This window comes from Filicampus tigris, chromosome 4, assembly GCF_054856515.1.
Source record: "Filicampus tigris isolate MCC_2025a chromosome 4, RoL_Ftig_1.0, whole genome shotgun sequence".
Taxonomy (NCBI): domain Eukaryota; kingdom Metazoa; phylum Chordata; class Actinopteri; order Syngnathiformes; family Syngnathidae; genus Filicampus; species Filicampus tigris.
The window spans coordinates 19,988,429-20,009,348 of record NC_141220.1 but is presented as its reverse complement, the minus strand read 5'-3'; the positions used below and the strand labels follow the sequence as shown (position 1 = coordinate 20,009,348).

Sequence of the window (20,920 nt, the reverse complement as noted above, 5' to 3'; positions counted from 1 at the left end):
TTCTGTAGACTTAAAGGGAAGCCAACCCAAACATATTTTTTCAAGGATATGTTCTATGCAGGCCCACTAGTTGAAACACGACATTCTGATTAACATAGTGTTTGTGGAATATGAGTTAAGAAGCAAAATCCACCCGTTTCTAGCCATCTCAGGGGGCAGCCATTTTGTCACTTCTGTCGACTGAAAATGACATCACAGTTGCTCAGGGCTCAGGTAACATCTCACCTGTTTTCTGAAGCTGGGCTACGATTGGTCGTTATCAGAGCCCCGAACAACTTCATCATTTTCAGTCCACAGAAGTGACAAAATGGCCGCCCGCTGAGATAGCTAAAAACACATGGATTTTGCTTCTTAACTCATATTCCACAAATGCAATATTAATCAGAATGCCGCGTGGGCCTGCTTGAAAAAATATGTTTGGGTTGACTTCTTCTTTATTCCACCATTTAAAACCACCACCACCATCATGTCAAATTACAGAAACCATCAATGCGATACAAAAGCGAAACATAACACAATTGTGCCACGTACATCACCTGGTGCAGTTCAGAGTCAATATTTGTCCAACACATGACAAAATACTTAAGCCAACTGCATCTTACTCACCAGAGATGCTGATTGTTAAATGTGTGAAGATTGCTAAAGACGTTTCTGCCTGTGCACACCCAGGCCCACCCAGGACTCCGTCCATGGGTGCAGCCGAGAGAAACTGGCTATAATACTGTCTGGAATAAATGAATGAAATGAATATGAGGCAGACTTACATTTTTACAAGTCAATCTGTATAAAATTTAGAATACTACTAATGACATACTGGTAATAATAATTGTAAAGCAAGAATAGCAACTTCTGGATTCTTTCCATCAAGCCGCCGTTGCGTTAAACAATTGCCTAATTCAAGTTGCATGTAAAAGCAAAAGAGCGCCATGAAGTCAACATTATTGCGACATGATGGATGGTATTGTAAGCACACGGAGTGCCGTGAGTGACCCACCATATGTCCCATTGGAGGACACATAATAAACAGGCCTTGCCCCTGAGTCGTAGCCTCCAGAAACGTTCGCAAACATCTGCCGTCCCCTCCGAGCAGCCTGTGTTACCACACACGCAACCTTTGCATGCATCACGGATGGCCAGCTTCGTTTTTTTTTTTTTTTTTTTACCATACCGACCCTCCAACCATCCCTCTGCGCTCATGAAAAAAACACATCCATTCTCTGACTGTTCTTATGCAACAGTCCTGTTCTACCTGGGGAAAATCATGTGCTCCTCCAATCACAGAATCTCCGACTAGCGCCCTCCCTTGCTCCCACCTTTCAATAAGGCCTCCTACAGATAAACCTCTCACTCCCACCCTGCCTGTGCTCTCAGCTCCTCCCCCTGGCTTTCTATGGTCCCCATGCATGGCACGTCTCACTCAGGTTCACCCTCACACACCTTCATCACATGAGACAACCTCCATCCGACGGGTCCTGAATATGCAGATTGGCTCACTCGGCTGCAGCCGCATTCTGCGCAAATGCATCTGCAGCACTTTCTGGCTCTGACTGAGAGGTGAATAAATGCTTACACTGGGCTTTTTTTTTTTTTGTGGTAATTTAGAGGAGATTGCTTCAACTGACCATTGCAGCAATGATGCACTTACAACAGAGCGTTAAGGCAGGAATTAGTGACAAGAGACCATGACAAAGTGATAGCATACAGTGATGCCTTGAGATACAAGTGACCCGACTTGAGATTTTTTCGTCGTTCAGATGGTTTTTGCTTTGGCTTACCAGCTAAAATGTATGATACAACAAGACAAAGAGAACGACACGTGCTGTATTTTAAATAATGCCTTAGGAAAGTCAGTGAGGTTAATACAAACAAACAATGCAAAACGCCATCGACCGGCTCACAAACAACATCAATGTGGATGCGTTATAAGCAACGGATATTTGAACATGTGCAACACGTCAACACAGAACATGACAATATAGCAAAAATGCGCATATAACTGGCATCCATTATAAATTAATTTGAAAAAATATATATTTTTAACCCCAAGGAATTGTTGAAAAAACAAGGGTTGACAAAAATGGGGGTTGACTCCCCACCCAAAAATGTGGATACTGTAATCTTATCTGCTAATAAGTGAATCAGGCATATATTCTTTATCCTCTGTGAAGATCGACTAATGTTACAGCATCTTACTGAGTCACTGGAGTTATAAAAGGCTTCCTTGTTTGTATCTGCATTACTATTATACTGCCCCCGGTGGCCATGTCACATAAATTCGAAGGAGCCGCAATGAATTATTCAGGATACACGCATACATGTTCAAACATTTTTTACAGTTTTTTTTTTTTTTAGGCAGGCTGGATGATTTCCATTCATTTCAATGTGGATAGATGATTTGAGATAATAATAGTTTTGAGTGGTCACAGATTGAATTAAACTCACATCTCAAGTTTGTTATTAATAATGACGTATCATCCTTTTAATTGCCTTGTTCATCTTGGCTTCGTTGTGATTATCTCTGCCGCTCACCTGGTTAAAATAACTCTATAGCTATGCCCAAAATTGTATTCTACATTGTCAAATAGTCAGCATATGTTTAATAATAAAAACACTTGAATAAAATGCAGTAATGTGAATTTTATGATCATTCAAAGGGAATTAAAAGATTTGTCATATTAGTGCAATCCAGAAAAAAAGCATCAAACACTATAAATTGTATTTCCCTGAAGCTACCAATGGCACAGTTGATGCTGCTGTTTTCAAATTGTCCAAATACTGTAGCAGCAAACACAAAGGCATCAGGTGCATAAATGACGGTGGTTTCCCTCTCTGATGTATTTTCTGCAGCCTTAGCATTAAAATCTGATTCAAGCTCTCAGTGAACACATGCACTGCTTGCCAACGCAAATGACAGCAGGAGTGGGCCAGGCGCCAAAGTCCTCCTTTGACTATCAAGAGAGAAAACTAATATTAAAAAATAGCAATCGATACAAACCAAAGTATTCAACTACTATTGATTATTTTATGCTTGATGGTAATTAAGGTGCCTACATTGATTCACGCCTCACATTCCCAAACAAAATCTTTACCAGCCTAATTAAAAACTATGGCTTGACCAATGGATTTTTTTATGCTGATTCCAATATTTGGCAGAATAAAATCACGATAACCGATTAATTGGCAAGTTATTCCAAAATATATATATATAATGTATAAAATAACTTCTTTTTTGGTCCTTTAATGCTTACAACAATAATGACATGAAATAAAGGCAGAGTATTTGACTGTTTTAGAACACTATGTATGTCCGTAAGTATTTGTTTGACTTTACACAACAAAGAGAAAAATCGGTTGATTTCTGTTTTTGCTATTTTTTGGTGGTTGAATGTCATTATTGTCTTATGTTGTAATGTGATAACGAGTACCCCCCACCAAAAGAAAAACCCCCTGCAGATTTTTGCAGATTTTAAAGGAGCTAATATCGGCCAATTAAATCACCTGGCCAATTAATCGGTTGGGTGCAAATAAAAACTCTCCGTCGGGGCATCCAATGGCTCTGCTTCAGGTCTTTATGTGTTGTGACAGGAAGCAATGAAGACTACTTCTCAAGCTCAGTATCCTGCAGTCTCATCACTCACTGTGAGGCGGACCGCTCCTTCCATCAGCTGCATTTGAGTTTGGGTATGTCAGCAACTTTTCTTCTAGTATACGCACATGCACACACTCACGCACGCACACACACATGGACTGTACTGAGGAAAAAAAGGGAAAAAAAAGCTCTGAGCTGAGCCCTCAGTCTAGGATGAGATAGTGGTGTCTTGAGTGGCAGGATGTAAAGACAAATGGCTACAATGTGCTGTTTCGCATACATACAGCAGAGCCTCTACACTCAAAACATTGAATCACTGTAGAAATCAATTAATCAGTCATTATTATCGTCATCTTTATTAGATTTTTGAAAAACACTCCCCTGGGCTACGGCAGAGCTATTGGGGAATGGGGGGCACAAACGATTGGGCCGTCTCCCAAGTGCCAACTTCACAGCAGTGATCTGTGATCGCCCTGGCCAGCTTTACATCATCCGCCCATGAAGTCAATCTTCTGCATGGACCCCAGCGAGTCTATCTCTGCTTCGGCAATGTCAAAGACTGCATGCGTCTTTTCTGCGCTGGATTGAAAGGGAATTATAAGGAAACAACCCGGCTGTGTTTACTCCCACAACAGTACAAATGCCTTTTTCTACCTGCTCCTAGCTATGAAAATACCAAAAGAAAGAAAACTCCACGCGTGTGCACAGTTAGACTGCGCTTTGCGCTAGTCTTGCGCTGGGCAAACAAAGTTGAATGCTACATTAAGTGACTCAGTAAGATGCTGTCGTTTGTCATTTTCTTTTCTTTTTTTTACCAATTCTCGGTCTCTTAGCAAATGAAATGCATCAGAATATACACGGGACGGTGTCGTGAGCCCTCGGAGGATGTTCCGGAATTTTTTTCGAGCGGTAATGGTGGACGCAGATGATCGCAGGAGCTCTGAAATATGTGATGGTAGTGATATAGACGACGCTCTTGTGGACTTTGAGCCAGTCGAACGTGATGGATGGTTAAGATATATGTTTGTAGACAATGACGATATCGACGTCTTTGTAACAGAATAGAGGATGGTAACCATTACCACTCGATTTTTTAAAATTAAAAATAGTGCTTCTCTTGCACTGACCACTTGATTTTTACATTTTTGATTGAAACAGTAAATAATAAAGTCCTATGTGAAAAGCCACCTGTCTAAGCTCTCAAATTCTTTAGGAATTCTGTTTCCATCGGCTACATGGGCTGAGATATCAATTATTTTGTAGGTGTTTAATTTCCAGGAAAATTTCAGGGTTTAGGGGGTGATTCTAAGTCGCCCTTAGCGCCAGGCGCTTTAGGCCTTAATGGGTTAAATACGCAATGTATAACTGACTTTGATGTTTAGTTTGACAGTGAACTTTAACTGGGAGAGGAAATAAAGCTGGATGCCTGACTGAAGCCTGATTTTTCAATAATTGTTGAAAGTGGCATGTGAAGCACTGTTGCTGCAAGCACGTGGATGATGCTGATGATACTGTATGAGAAGACAGTCACACTACATCTTTCCTATTCACATAAGGGCTTATGTTTGCTAAGTACACATGAAATCAAGGCTAAAAGCATCCACCTCCATTAGATCACTACAATGCTTAATGGGAATACTCTTAATAACATTTGAAATCTAGGTCCTTTTTGCTCAATAGTTCTGAGTTCGCTTTTATTTTAAATGTTTTTTTTTTTTTTTTTTTTTACATAGATAATGTACGCCGTCAGATTTTCAGTGCTATAATACTTCAACCGTTTTTAATAAATCAACATGTCAGAGAGCAGATTTAAGCTCTGGGCCTGTTACACACACATCACACCGCCACTAAGCTTTACAGGGAGGGACGATAAACACTCAAAGTGGTATTACAAATACTGTAACATTTTTTTTTCAATGCACAATCCCTCCAAACACAGTTATAAGCATTTTTTTTTTGCTGACTACTGGTTTTAATCTTTTATCTTACAGTCGTTCAAATCCCCAAAGGCCTCAACACTACTGCTGACCAATACTCATATCAATAATTCAAGCAGCTCCGTTTCCTCCCCATCTTTTTTTATGGACTATAATGAGGTGGAGCATTGAGCTGAATTCACAGTTAGCTTAGTTGTCAACCGCAAATTACCCTCCCCGAGGCTTACACTTTCCTTGCGCTTTGCTTCCATCTGGCAACAACAAGGAAGTTTGCATTAAAAGTTTTTTCCACTTTAATTTAAAACAAATCCCGTCTGCTGGGACAAAACAAAATAAAGAAACTCAAATATGTATTTTGGGTCCCCACCAGACCAAGACAAAAGTGGTGTAATTGTCTGTTTGGATAAAACGTTGTTGTTTTTTTACACGCAGCTTTAATAGCTGTCATGCAAATATTTGATAGCATAATATGCAATCACACTGCTAAATGTTAAAGTAATATTTCAGATGTTTCGTCTTTGTTTGCAAAGACTTGGACTTTTATAGTGGCGTGTGTTAAATTAATGGTAGGAGTAATAGCTAAGAGGAGTACGAATAATACATTTGTACTTTTTCTGTATATAAAACATAACACGCAAATGATTTTAAAATGCCACAATAACTAACTGAACAGTGTAGATGTAACCATTTCTTTGACACTTTAGCTAAAAAGTGTTGATGTGGAATTAAGGCAACTAATGCCAGTAAAGATAAAATGTATGACACTGATAAACGTTCCTGTCGTTTCGGTCACGGTAACATCAACTTGGAAACAGTAGTTCCAAACACCAAACAAGAGGTCAATGAGGTCAAGATTTTGGGGGGGAATGTTTTACTGCAATTTACACCAAACTATTTTGTGTATTTAGATTTTTTTTTGTATTTAATGCTGCTCTGGTACCAACCCATTTCAATTCAACAAATCCTAATCCTCTATTGGGTTCAAAACTCATTTAAATACATCATGTCTACAGCAATATATGCATCTCTATTTAGTTCCACCACACTGGTCGCCAGTCACATGGGCTATGAAATACAATGCGCGCATACAAACTAATTATAAATTGCATAACACACATTCATTTATTGCAACAAACATAAACTCTATACGTTTGTGAAAGGCCACTCTAAAGTTTCCATATCAACAATGGGGGAAAAAAAAACTTTTTATGTTGGAGTCAATGTGATTTGTTGTTTTTCAACCCAAGCAAATTTCATTTGGAATTGCTTGTAGTTGATATAACTATACTGATATAACTAATACACTATGATACACCCATATGCGAGTATCATGGTGCATTTTAATATTCCAGCATTCCGTTTACTTACATTGGAGTCCAAGAGGTCGATGCTGTCCAGGCTCTTGCTCCTGTGAATTCGGCCTTTAATGCGGCGGAGTGACGGCTTGCCCTGAACGGTGCTCGCAGAGGAGGCGGCTGTGACGGAGCCAGCGGTCGGGCTGGGATGTATCCTGAGGTCAGCGGGACAGATAAAAAACAACAGCACTCCATCAGAGCACGGCAAAAGCGATCCAATACATTTGTATCACAGCAGGACAACTGGCCAGAGGCAAACGAAAAGGAAGAACAACCCAGTGGGGACGTTCTTGCTCGTCCAAAGGCCACGTTACTCCCACCTGCCCTGCTGGTTCAACTGACATTTAAAATAAATCCATAGTGGGATTTAATGTCACAAAGACCCTGAGGGGGACCGGTTCACTCTCAGGAAGCACTGCAGCTTCACACACATGGCAGCTCTGTTAGACCAAACTGAAGCTGGGTCATGGTGAGATGGAGATGATAGTAGTCATAGGAAAAGTTTTATCCTTCACAAATGGCTTTCTCCTCAAACCTAGAGCAGCACTGCAGGAGACCCACGTACAGGAGACAAAAGGAAGATTCAGAGGGTTTAGAGTCTAATAACTTGTGCAAAGGTGTGACAATATTTGTACAATGTTAGCAAATCTATGGGAACACTTTGTTTCTATAACGTTTTGTTTCTATAACGTACAAGCTCAATGCAAGTTAATAAAAGAGGGAAACTATATGGATGCAGACAATTTTTTTCGTGTACAGGCAACCACTGCACCTGAGGAAAAACAACCAATCGGAGACAGAAGAAGTGACCTGTGTCATGTGTTCAACATTTGAGGGAACACTCATCACGGGCACAATTCTGGGAGCCAGAGTAATATGTTCTGATCTCTTTGTTCTGGTCAGAATCTTTAGCATCTTTCTCAAGTATATTTTGCCAGGTCTGATGGATTAAACGCTCAACTCACCAATTTTTTTTATATAGCGCTTTCACAACAGCTGTAGCTGTAATAAAGTGCTGCATACAAAACATAAAATAATATTCACAATAAAATGATAAATAACCTAACAAAACCTCCAATCAAATTACATCTTAGCTCCCTTCACATTGGCACGTCTCATACAGGAGCTGTAATTTGACTCCCCTTTGTTGCACGTGTTGTTTCAAACCGTGCATAGATGAGAGGAGCAAGATTGAAGTCTCATGAGTTTGTATTTAATTCCTGTCGGATCATTGTTGCTGTCACGAGTCACATCCCTTTTGTCTTGTCATGATACTTGTAGTGGTGAGTATTTGTTTCCTGGTATTTTTTTACACATACAGTATTAGTGCCGATATACCATATTATCTATTCTACAGTGTCATGATGTCATGAACCAGATATCCATTAGCGACTTCTGTACAAGACCCAGAGGAGCATCCAGGATTTGGAGAGTCAGCATGAGAAATTATAAGAGAAAGGAATTAACAGAGATCGAGCAAAGACAACATCGCTTCCACTTTTCTCCCTGCATTAATTCAATATTGCCTCAAGGGCAGATAAGGTGCTTACTGGATGGAAAAAGCATTTGTGCAGTCGAATACAGTCGACCTCAGATTGTTCTGCTAAACAAGATTGCAAACATTAGCAATGAGAAAAAGCTGCTTGGTCTCTGTCTCAGCCCCGGAGCTGTCCTGTGTATTCACAAACTCATTTTCTGGATGTTGATTCGCAAATGGATTTCAGCCAAAACACTTGAGGCCACAAAAGAGCAGAATGTTACATGGTTCAACAACTGCTCCACTCAGATATAACATGCAAAGGAACAAATTTCCATTGTCATTTGATTAGTTCTTCTTTATCAAAAAATCAGAGCTAGTTATTTCCATTTGGCTTGTGACAGAGTGCATAAAATGTGTAATTTGTGCTCCCTTCGCTACATTTTAACAATATTTTATGGATGTATAGCATAAGGGTAAAAAAAAAAAAAAATGCATTTTTTATTGCACATTTATACTTGTACGGTACATAAAATATAATCTGAAAGGCAAATGAACGAGATAAAATTTAAAGCCTGCAAACATTCTGTCAAACTGTCTTGCAGTGCAAAAGATAATTCCTGTATCTGTGCTGTGATTTGGATGCGCTCAAAATATGACGGCTTCCTCCATTACTCACGCTCTGCCCTGTCGGGTTTTATGAAAATCAAGCTGTCTGCTAGTTTTTGTATAATCCTGCTGACAGTCAGACAAACAAGCGGGGAGATGCTAATATAATCTCTTTGGCGGAGGTAATTAATTACTTCAATATATCTATCATTGGCACTGTGATGTAACGTCGTCTCAACTGCAAGTCCATTTAATGTCTGTGGTATTGTAGCACAAAAAATCACTCTGAGGCTGTGGCAAAATGTAAGAAAAACCTTTTTTGAGGGGTATGACACGATGTCTATCAAACAAACAGGAAATGTGGGGAAAAATAAGAAAAGATATAGAACCTTGATACATACTATTGATCTGGATGAATGACCTTTGGAGCGTGGCAGAATCAAGTTTTCCCTTGGACCTGCTTGGAAGCTGCTATCTGATTCCTGCATTTATTCAATAGACAAGCCAAGTGCTACATCTCCTTAATAATATCTTCTGACTTCCAATTCTCTCTAACGCCCATTAACACCAGTAACACAGACACACACAAAACACATTGTAACTTGATGTCAAGTTACAAAGATGTGGCAGCTAACGAGTCAGTGGCTAGCAAGCTAGCGGTAGCTTGCTAGCCATCTAACATGCCAAACCCACACTCAGTGTGCCTGTTGTCAAACATTTGTTGACTCGAATACAGGACCCCAGAACATTTAGACTAAATTTAAACTTAAGATTTTGTAATTCATTCATCATATTATCAACCTTACTTTTATCTTATGGGTTAAACATACATTGAACAAAAAATATTTTGTCAACATTTGGGAAATTTTTCTTATGTTCATTGAGATATTTAATAAAATCTTACAATTTTTCAAGGGGGGTGTACTCATATATGCTAAAGCACTGTATATATATATATATATATATATATATATATATATATATATATATATATATATATATATATATATATATATATATATATATATATATATATATATGTGTGTGTGTGTGTGTGTGTGTATTTTTGTTGTGTGTTTAGTTTTACTCACTGAAATTCAAGTAATTGCCCAGCCCTAACTTAACCCTAACTTAATAATGTACATATAACTCGCACATAAATGTGACATTATCCTAACGCTGCTGCAAACTACTTAATATTAGGAAGATGCGCCACATACTAAAGCCCGCCTTGGCCCTGCAGATCATAGCTGCATTAGGGTCTCAGCCCTTCTTCGCAGCTCATGAGAACAAAGAGGAATCAGCTTCAAAAGAAAACAGATCAATACGGAGACCGCTTCCGGCCTGCGCTGTCCATCTTGGAGTGTGATGATGTAGAGCGCTAATAAAGTTAAGCATGCGCCTGATGCTGTTACAAAGAAAGGAGCTCGGACACGCTTGGCATTAATCAGCTGCAGGACACGCCGCAGCCTCTCTGTTGCACCTCTGTCACAGCAATCGGGTGCGATTAGTCCGGGCAATAATGGCTGCTGCTTAATCAGCAGGTCAATAGGCAATGTTACGCTTCATTCCTCCCATCTTGGCCACTGCTAATGTAGCAATTTGCTGAGCGTTCATGACTCGAGAGAGACATGAGAGACACAAGGCACACGCGATCATCGCTAAAGGTTCATGCTTAGCCTCTTCTTTGCAAACAGATGTTAAAAGATGTTAAAAATAAAGGCAAACGTTACATAAATGCATGCGACTTGTTGTATTATCCCTGCAGGCCTGCAACAGAGTGTAAAGTTCATTTAGTCAGGTTAATGCTAATCTTTGGCTGTGTGCAGGGGGAGGGAATCTGGTTTTAAGACTGCAGGCAAGAGGAACATCTGTTTGCAAAGACTAATCCTAATATAGCGAGCTGCAGCTATTCAGTCTTTATCAAAGGCAAGCAGAGTCGTGCCTCCGCTAATTTCGGGAGAGCACATGGCGCACACACACATACACGCGGCCGTTGGGGCAGAGGGACGTGTAAATCTCAGCGCCACACGCTGAGAGATGAGCGGGACAGGAAGCGGCGGCGACCATTTGACCGGGGAATAGAGAAGAATTAACGCTGAAATTATGTAAAGACTTAAAAATGGGATCAGTTAATACGAGACTGACGTTTCTTCATTGAAAAGCTCGTGTCAGTGATGTCACATCCTGCTGTTATAATAAATTCAAATCATGAATGACATAAAGACGCACTCTGAATTGTAGCTTGGGAGTCTAAATTTGAATGTACTTTTTACATGACTCATCAATATATATTTCCAGTTCCAAAAGTGAGACAAAGCATGAGCATGGACTATTAATGTTGGAATAGACCATGGAATATTTTTTTTTTAATTACATAAAACACATTTTTCACTCCCCATCCAAAGTATATTTACAAGGGATAGGGTAGTATACATACCAGATATTGGGCAGATACCGCCTTATTCCAAATATCGGGTACTCAAGAATGCAGCCAATACCAGCCACCGATACTTATGGGGGAAAAAAATCGGAGTATGTCCTCCTTGCTAGTAGTTGGCGCTACACTGGTGGTTTAACACATCGGCAAATCATATGTGTCAGGAAGAAAGAAAAGTCCTCACAATTATCTCTCATTGCGTTAATTGAAATTGTATGTATCAAAAGTAGTAGTGGCATCAGTACTCATTATCAGTATCGATGAGATGTCAAAAGTGAAGACTCATACTGGTATCGTTCTGAAAAAATGTGGTATCGAACAGCCGCAATATTTACTATACCCTATTTTTCATATACATGGTGGATTTATTGATGTTTAATCAGACATGATGCCATCATGTGCTGCTTGACCTGGAATCACCCCCAGCTGCGTATCAGGAATCAAAGTTCATTTAATATGTGAAAAAACATACAAACAGCATGCCGACTTGCAGATAATAAATTTTGTATTGAGCATTTCTTTCCCCAGCTGCCAAGCCAAAACAAGCGCATGGCTGGGATGCAAGAAGCAAGTGCGGATGACCTTTTTTGTACAAAAATGTTGGAAACACACAGTTGGACTCTGCTTTCACTCACAAACTGACAAAAGTACTTACTAAATAAACAAATGGTGCTTCGCTGTGCTGTTGGAATGAGATGTCCCACGGCAGGAGTGTGTACGTGGTATTGCCAGTGTTCATTTTAGAGCAAATCAGTGCACATTTTTATTCTATTTATTTATTTTTGGCTAGACGAGTGCATTCCAAGTGATGGCATTAATGCACAGACCATGTCCAATCCATTTAAATAGCAGCCCGGTCTTGTCAACAAGATCAAGTGGAGAGACTTGATAAGATTGACTTTGCACGAAGTGGAGACTTTGACTCGCTACTGACCCATGGGCATTGTTAAAATCAGATGTTACATAATGCATTCATGCACACATGTTTTTACAAATACTTTTTCTCCAAGTGTTGTTTATCACATCTTTTAGGTGGAAAACGAAAGGCACCAATTATGAACTGAATATACAGTGGACCCCAGCGACAGTATATTACACTTTATAAAAACATAAAATAATGACATAATTAAATGTGGTTAGAAGGGAAAAATCCCCCCACAAACAATTATAGATCATTTTAAGGAATGACCTATATAAGAAAATGTTGCGTTTTCCCTTAAAATTGCATGAAATTAATGGCAATTTCCTCCTTGGCTACGTGGGGGGAATATAAGACGGATTTATGTTTATACTGTACTGGAGACTGTGCCCTTTTATCAGCTGCCCAGTACAGCAGTAATATGAGTCGTTCTTTGCAGAGGACAAAGAATATATGCCTTAGAGTATTGTTATATTGTCTACACTTCCACATAGATGCTAATTATGAGCCTGTGTGCCCATCAGGGGATTCCCATTTTATTATGTATTTACTATGTGGTTGCTTTAACTGCACATGTAATTCTCTTCGTTTGATGTTTAGTTTGACAGTGTTATGAATTCCTAGACCAGGCACCCAGGGGAGAGGCCCTGCAGCCTCGTCGGGGAAAAATTGGAATTACTTCACCCCAGTTCTTGTAATGCTTGCAGGTGCTTTGTCCAAATGAATTCTGATACACTAAATTTGTCTTTGAGCATTTAATACAACAAAAAGGAAGTACATAACTATGATCGAGGAGAAATAGCATACGCAAAGACAAGTTTAGTGTATCAGAATTTCATTTGGACACAACATCACCTGCAAGCATTGCAAGAACCGGAGTGTAGGAATTCCACTGTGGATACTTTTTCCCTGACGAGGCTGCGGGGCCTCTCCACTGGGGCGGTCTTGTCTAGGAATTCCTGACAATAGTCACCGTCAGCTGAGAGTGGCAAACAGCTTGAAGCTTCGTTTTGAGGAATATTTTCTAATAATACTGTATCTGCCAAAAAGAAACAACATTTCTCGTTTGGGTCTTGACCTGTAAATGATTAAAACCCACCAACTGGCATTATTATTATTATTATTATTATTATTATCATTATTATTATTGTGTGCTTTTTTTCAAGGGTGTAATATCCCTTTAAAGCAGATCTTATTTGCTTCTGTGATTGAGTTCTCTCACTAAATCTCTTAAACTATTAACAATTTGCAGCATAGATGCAGCTCTCCTAGCTCCAAGCGGCGTCACACTTGAGTGCAATCTCGGAATAGAAAACAATTAGGGAAATTAACTGAAATCATTACCAATGCTAAGTAGAGATCTCTTGAAAGAGACAAGATCCCCATCCAAAATCCATGATTAGCGGTAGTTAAGTGCAAGGGAACCTGGCATGCAGATTGCTTTGAAAGGTCCCCTGAAAAAAAAAACAATAACGTGACCTTGACGTAAATGAATGCAGATGTAGTGTGATGCAGAACACATATGTGGTGGAAATGGATAGAAACCACACATCTTGCTCATGCAGAGTGATGTCATAAAGGATCAGGGAGATTTACCACAACCATTACTTGCAATGAGGAGTCCCCGTTTCCCTTAAATATCAGTACTGCACTAAAATATCTCATTATTCTTTGAAGGCTACAAAACGCCATAACTTTCATGACACCTGATAGCGGTTGGCGCGTCCTCTCTCTGTCACTCTTGCTGTTACAAATCTTCAATCTAACGAGATCAGAGCCTGCCGAGCCGCCTGCGTGCATAATAATTTAGCCCTTTGTGCCCGGGTTCCCTAAAATAAAATTAGATGCTTGATAAGAAGATGTGTGAATCATCACAAACAATAACAAGGGAGACATGAAAGGTCTCTGAGAAAACCCTCATCTTGTCCCCAGGCGGCAGTTAAGATAAGACAATGAATATGATTAGGCAATAAGATGAAAAGCACCCTTGACTCCTGTGATAGCAACTGTTCATGTTTTTGGGAGACGTTTACTACACAAATGTATACATCGGGTAACTGTAAAATGATGAACTTATCATTTTGGAGTTCATTTACAAGAGCTTCTTTTTTGGAACGTGAAGATGTTTAATAAGCCTGATTGAGGATTTCCGAATGAATACGTACCGGTAGTTTTCCCACTCACAAATAAGAAACCATTTAGAGGGATGTTTTTAGTTGAACATGATAAGGAAACCACATTTAACTTTATTTGTGTTCAACTGCCCAACTCTACTAGGGCCCAACCGATTAATCGGCCAGACAATTTAATCGGCCCCCAATTGTTTTTGTTTTTACACATTAACAGATTACAACATAAATCAACATTCAAACATCCTCCCACCTTCCCAAAAATCTGAAAAAAAGTGTCAATTTCTTGCAGATGTTTCTCTTTGTCGAGGACAAAGTATTGCAAAACAGTTAAATGTTCTGCCCGTAATCCATATCATTAAGCGATAAGGGACCAAAGTAGTAGTTATTTTATTCATTTTATATTAATCTTTGATTTCGACTTTTATCCTGCCTAATATCGGAATCAACACTGGCTTCAAAAATTACACACAGACATGTATGATCGGGGTGGAAGATGGTCCCCAAGTGATCACTTCACAGATCTGTGCTCTCAGTACCAAAACAAAGTCTACGCCGCCCCTGCAAAGATTTACACCGTGCCTCAAGCCAGACTTGTGCTGGTGACTGAAGCAGAGCCCATCGCACTAATTACAATGAATCAATCTTTCTATATTCCGTGCTTTTCATAGAAAAAAGGCAAATGAAAGTGCCTTATATGGATTCAAATCAAGTCCTCCCACTACTTGTCCAGGAGGACACAAAGTCTCACACACACGCTCACAGATACAGGTTAAATTGATGACATCATGACCTAAGGACCCGAGGCATAGTTAATGTAAAGAATTAAACAATTTGTGTATTATGGTCAATTCACTGTTGCTCCTACCAGTTTGCGTGACTTGGCCACTGAAGGCCAGTATAATACAGTCATCCAGACACAAACAATTAAGAGTTTCACTCAACTACTGTAAGTGACGCAGTAATCTGCAGTAGTTGGTCATTTTTGACAGCAAGTGCCAAAATGGCCGCCCCCTGAGACGGAAAAAAACGGGTGGTTTTCACTACTTAATTTATATTCCACAAACACGATATCAATCAGAATGCCATGTTTAGAGGCGCATTGAAAATCTTGGGGTTGACTTCCCGTTTAAACCTTTATAACACCGCCACATAAGTGCTAATCATTAGCCCGTCTATGGCGTTTCCCATTATATGTTAGCATTAAGCTAACAGTCTTGAAAGGGAAGTTACAGTATGTGGTTGTTAGACAAAGTGAAAATATCATAACATGTATAGATTATTAGTCATGGATTGACACATCAGTGAGACCTACTAATTGAGTTTTCATCTGTAGACGTTTGTTAGCATTTAGCAGACAAATAGCAGCTTTCCTCAAAACTGTGGAGGGTTGAGTTCATGGGGCAAAGAACAAGCCATCCAATTAAGATGTAGATCCAGGATTTCCCTCAGCATTGCAGTGTATGGCCTTTTTTGACAGTGTCCTTAATTTCTTAGTGAATAATACATGACTATTGATGTCAAAATGAAGCATATAGGAGATGGACATCGAGGAATGTGTGCAATTTGGTGCTTATCCAAATTAGGATGCTTATAGGCTATGGTGGAGGTGTGTGCTGCAAGCAATGCCATTTTAGTTCAGTTAGTGTGGTGCATACTACTGAGAGAAGTGTTTTACAACAATTTGTTAATTACGATTTCAAGATGTAGCATCTCGTTTTCAAAGGGCGCAAGATTGTACAACATTGATGTACCTAAAGTCCCTGTAAAGTAAAAATAAATATCTTGTGAATATTACACCGCAGATAAGAGTGTGTTCCTATAACACAAATCTAAATGACTAAAATTCTTCTTCAAAATTGTGGAAAATCAAGCCATGCTCTCTGTTTTCAAACGCTGTGGGCGTATCCATTGAATGTGCTGAAATTATGCCCCACTCAACTGTTAACTTTCAATCAAATACCACTAGTGAGACCTGGAAAATTGATGCTACTTTTTCTTAGCATTTTTCTTGTATTTTTCTTATGGCCTTTTCACACTGCACTTGATTTTCTTGGTCAGCGCCTGGCGCAGGCTTGCCCATATTTGGAAGTGCTTTCGTAGCATCCTACTATGAAGTTAGAGGCAGGCTGATTGGCGTATTACTGTTAGCACTCTGAAATCACACCACCAGCCCCTCTCCTATTGGATTCGCTATTGTTTAACTTAAAATTGCCGTAATCCTCTAATTTCATCCTCTCAACAGTAATTATACTCTGATTTCTGTAGTTCTTCATGAAAGCAGACTGATGATCTTTTGTGTTTAATCAAAATAAGGCATTTGCAAACATCTGCTTTTACTTTGGAAAACAATAACTGAATCTGTTTCAAAAAGGTTGGTGAGTACTACCGGTACATGAATCCCTTGTGCGATATTGCTTAATTAGTTGTTTTTTCATCACTAATCAATGCCAAATGAACAACAATAATTGGTTAGTAAACAGTAATTGCAATCGCAAAAATAATAATAATAAATATTACACCTAAATAAAACATTTTTATCAGATTATTTGATTAATCGATTGAATAATCGATCGAATAATCGATTCTAAAAATATTCCATAGTGACAGCCTACACATAACTACATGTTTTAGCCATGAAAATATATCCGCTTAAAGTCCTGGTGGCTGGAATATGGAATATATCCCACTAGGTCACTGCAGGACTTCTCCAAAGCGTGACAATGAGGCAATCTAAAGAGGCCACTCCAGCACCCTGGCTTTGACGTCGAATTTGTTAAAGTTTTTAATTGTGCTGGAAAACTGCAGATGCTATCAAAGGCGCTTAAGTTCTTATATAGTGAGGGAGGAGCAACCCATGCTGGGGGCCAAGTGTGTCATTGGGCCTCATTTTAGCGTAGCCCAAAAAGTCCGAAAATAGGAAATGGTGAAAAACTGTTTAACACTACACCTCCTCAATTGAGTACAAAATAGTTCGGAAATTATCCTTAAACCTGTATGTATTAATGTACTTAGAAACAAATCTTTGAGTTCACTTTATAGGGTCTTTAAAATAAGGTACATATACTGTATACAAAAGCCTGTTGGAGAATGCAAGCACTTTGGCAAAGTTCTGTTAGTAAGAAGGGCTCTCCACATTAGTAAGGAACCTACAGGGTATGTTTGAAGCACTTTTATAACAGTCAAGCATTACATTTATTAAAATCTGAGCCATGTCTATTTAAATTGCTCAAAATAATACAGTGAGGACCAGAAGTTTCCATACATAGGAAAATGTATATCATATGTGTACAATGTATGCATAAGTACACACACCCTATGTAACATGTCGAAGTAATCATGATTTAGTTGTTATGCTGCACAAAAATGGAATAAGATGCCAACAGAAGTGTTGTCAGCCCTGAGTGTAAATGCTTTTAAATCCAGGTTAAACGCTTTGTTTTTCCCCTATACCGTTGATTAAGGTATTCTAAACATGTGTGTAATGTACTAGAAACAAATCTCAGAATTCCTTTTACAGTACAGTTTTATATATGCTGAGGATGGGATACATACATGGTGGATATGTTGGTCAATATTAGATTTTTCTTATCACATATATTTTTTTAAAAAGTAAGAAAAAAAAATTGGGTTTGGAACTGATAGATGTTTTAAATATTTTGCCTATATCAGTAGACACATGGTGGATGCTCCCACAATTTGCTTTGTGAAGGCATATTTATCATACATATTTTTTTTTGTGTGTAATGGATCTCACTAGACTGTGTAAGTGTACCTAATGAAGTGACCAGTCAGTGTATATGAACAAAAATCTAATCAAACAATCAATGGCGACAGCTGCTGACTTTACAATTGGAACATGACTTTTATGCTTCATAATGTATTAGAGCTTGGACTCTGTGCTCACCAATTGTGTTCACATTTGCGAGCGAGTATTCAATGAAATCCAATCAGATACCTATTTACTTTTCCTGAGAAAAACAAACAAACACTTCATAGTCCGACACAAGAAAAATTCAAATTGACCAAAATGGTAAACGGAGTACACTTAGATTGCACTTTACCTGGTGTGCTAAACTCTTTACAAAGCCTCATTCATTCACTTATTTTAAGACATATACCTACTGTATGTATTGAACAGGAGTGTACAGAAGTGCGTTGACGCAGCAGCAGCATCCTATAGAAAGGTTTTACTTTTTTACTTAAAAATAGCTTACTTCAGGGCTGGCAGTCTCATTTTTGTCGCAGGCCACATTATGGTTAGGGTTTCCTTTGGAGGGCCATTTATAACTGTGAACCCAAATAATATGATTTGATTGCCTCATATTATATTTCCGCAACACATTGATGAATAGCTAGTTTTGAAATCAGAGGCCAGCAGAAACGGCCTGTTCAAATATAACATTTGTTTTAAAAGTTAGAAAGAAAGTAAGTTGGTGCACATAATTTGCTTTCGCAAGCCACATACAATGATGTGACGGGCAAGTGTGACATCTGTGGCTTACTTCAACTTCCAGGATCATCACATCGTGGCCAACTTTAGAATCCATGGTGTTTTTCTTGCTTTAGGACAGAAAATCCATCTATATTGTCTCGTACCCGCTAGCTAGCGCTAAGCTAACCTGTTGTCTCCAGTCCGGCTGGCGTCCAAGTGGCCAAACGCCCTCCTTATGTTGCTGTGATGGCATAAGAGGTCACATTTGAAGTAACCAAGAACCAAGACAATGGTGTTGATACACTGCCTAGCTGGGCTTTATTGACTGACTGCTTAACAGTTTAATTTAATACTCATTAGCTGGCTAAATATTCCCATACACATTCTAGTCGTTGTTCACGCATGTGCATTCAGCAAGTACATATGTCACACAAGTGGAAGCGGAAGTCAACCCAAACATATTTTTTCAAGAAAATGTTCACAGCAGGTCCACTAGTTGAAACACAGCATTCTGATTAATTTAGCGTTTGTGGAATATAAATTAAGCAGCAAAATGCACTTGTTTTTAGCCATCTCTGGGGGCGGTCATTTTGTCTTCTGTTGACTGAGAACCAATCACAGCTGACCTGTTTTCTGAATCTGAGCCGTGATTGGTCGTTGCGAGCAGTTGTGATATCATTTTCAGTCGACAGAAGACAAAATGGCCGCCCCCTGAGATGAATAAAAACAGTGGATTAACACTTATTCCACAAACGCAAAATTAATCAGAATGGTTTGGTTGACTTCCCCTTAAAGACGTGATTGCCATCCAAACATTCATCTGTGACGCTAGAGGCGACAATGCTATGACCTGACTCGAAACTAAAAATTCGGATTCGGCCAGGCCAATTCGCATCTCCATTCGATTTAGTTTGTGCACAGCCCTACTTCATATAGAGACTCATTAGACTGGCGTACTGAATTAAATGTTCGATGAGAGCATGGATTTGCACTTTGCACAGCAAGCCCGAGTCATTATTACTCTATTTCATGCATTGTGCTTCGGTTTGCCTATGACACCCGCTGTAGCCAAGTGTTTGCAAGTACCACCTGCTATTTTACTTCCATGGAGCCAACACCTAATTAAGCATCTTTGATTTTGAACTAGATGATAATCTGCTAGTAATTAAACAGACTACGACACACACACACACACACACACCCACACACACCTGGCCTTGGTACTCCTTCAACGGAGGAAATGTGTGTGTTCTTTTTAAGTAAACACAAGGCCGGAGCAGGAGGAAAGAGCGAGAGGAGGTAACCACTGCGGTTTGGAGTAATGAGGACACAAAGTGGTGGCAAGACAAGACACAAACATGCTGAGAGCACAGAGGACATGTTTAATGGGGGTGTACATGTGGGAATAAAAACAGCAGAGTGCCATGTTTCATGCTTTATGTTCTTTTATTATAATGAGGAGAACACGGCACAGGAAGGGAAAGCATGGATGAACACTTCACATTCACATTGATGCACATGGAGTTTGAGATGATGACATCACCCTAGCTCAGTGATTTCCAACCAGTGAGCCACGGGAAAATTATTAAATTTCACTTTATTTATGTCTAGACTTTTTCCATTGAGGGATATAAATGAAAAAAATGGAAGGGGGAGCCTTGTGGTTATGAAACATGGTAAAAAAACAATTCAATATGCTGTCGGTCAACACATGCAAGCAGTTAAAAATATTTAATGGCGGAAAAAAATTGTCTAAATCTCAGTTTGGTGTTATCGGTGACAGTAAAAAAGGTGTTTCTGTGATATCAAAATGAAAAAAAAAATCTAAAATATTTTGTAACATTCAACTTTTAAAATGTTCATTCAAATGCATTTACAAACCTACATTTGAATAAATCCTGTCCCAAATTTTCACAATACTGTTTTATATTTGAAAAAATAATTTCAAGTAAAAAGTAGGGCTCTATCAATTAATTGGCCGACTGATTTTTTTTCAGAGTTTTGACGACTAAACGCTAGCATATTCTTAA

At 39.1% G+C, this 20,920-nt stretch overlaps 1 protein-coding gene across 8 annotated transcripts in view; it reads right to left on the bottom strand.

Moving 5' to 3' along the window:
* The window catches only part of tjp1b (tight junction protein 1b), a 77,453-nt gene that overhangs the window by 43,420 nt on the left and 13,113 nt on the right, over positions 1–20,920 (bottom strand). For all 8 annotated transcript variants that reach the window (XM_086029498.1, XM_086029500.1, XM_086029502.1 and 5 more), the window contains exon 3: positions 6,895–7,036. In XM_086029498.1, the coding sequence (XP_085885624.1) occupies positions 6,895–7,036 (142 nt within the window). The remainder of the gene's footprint in view (positions 1–6,894; positions 7,037–20,920) is intronic.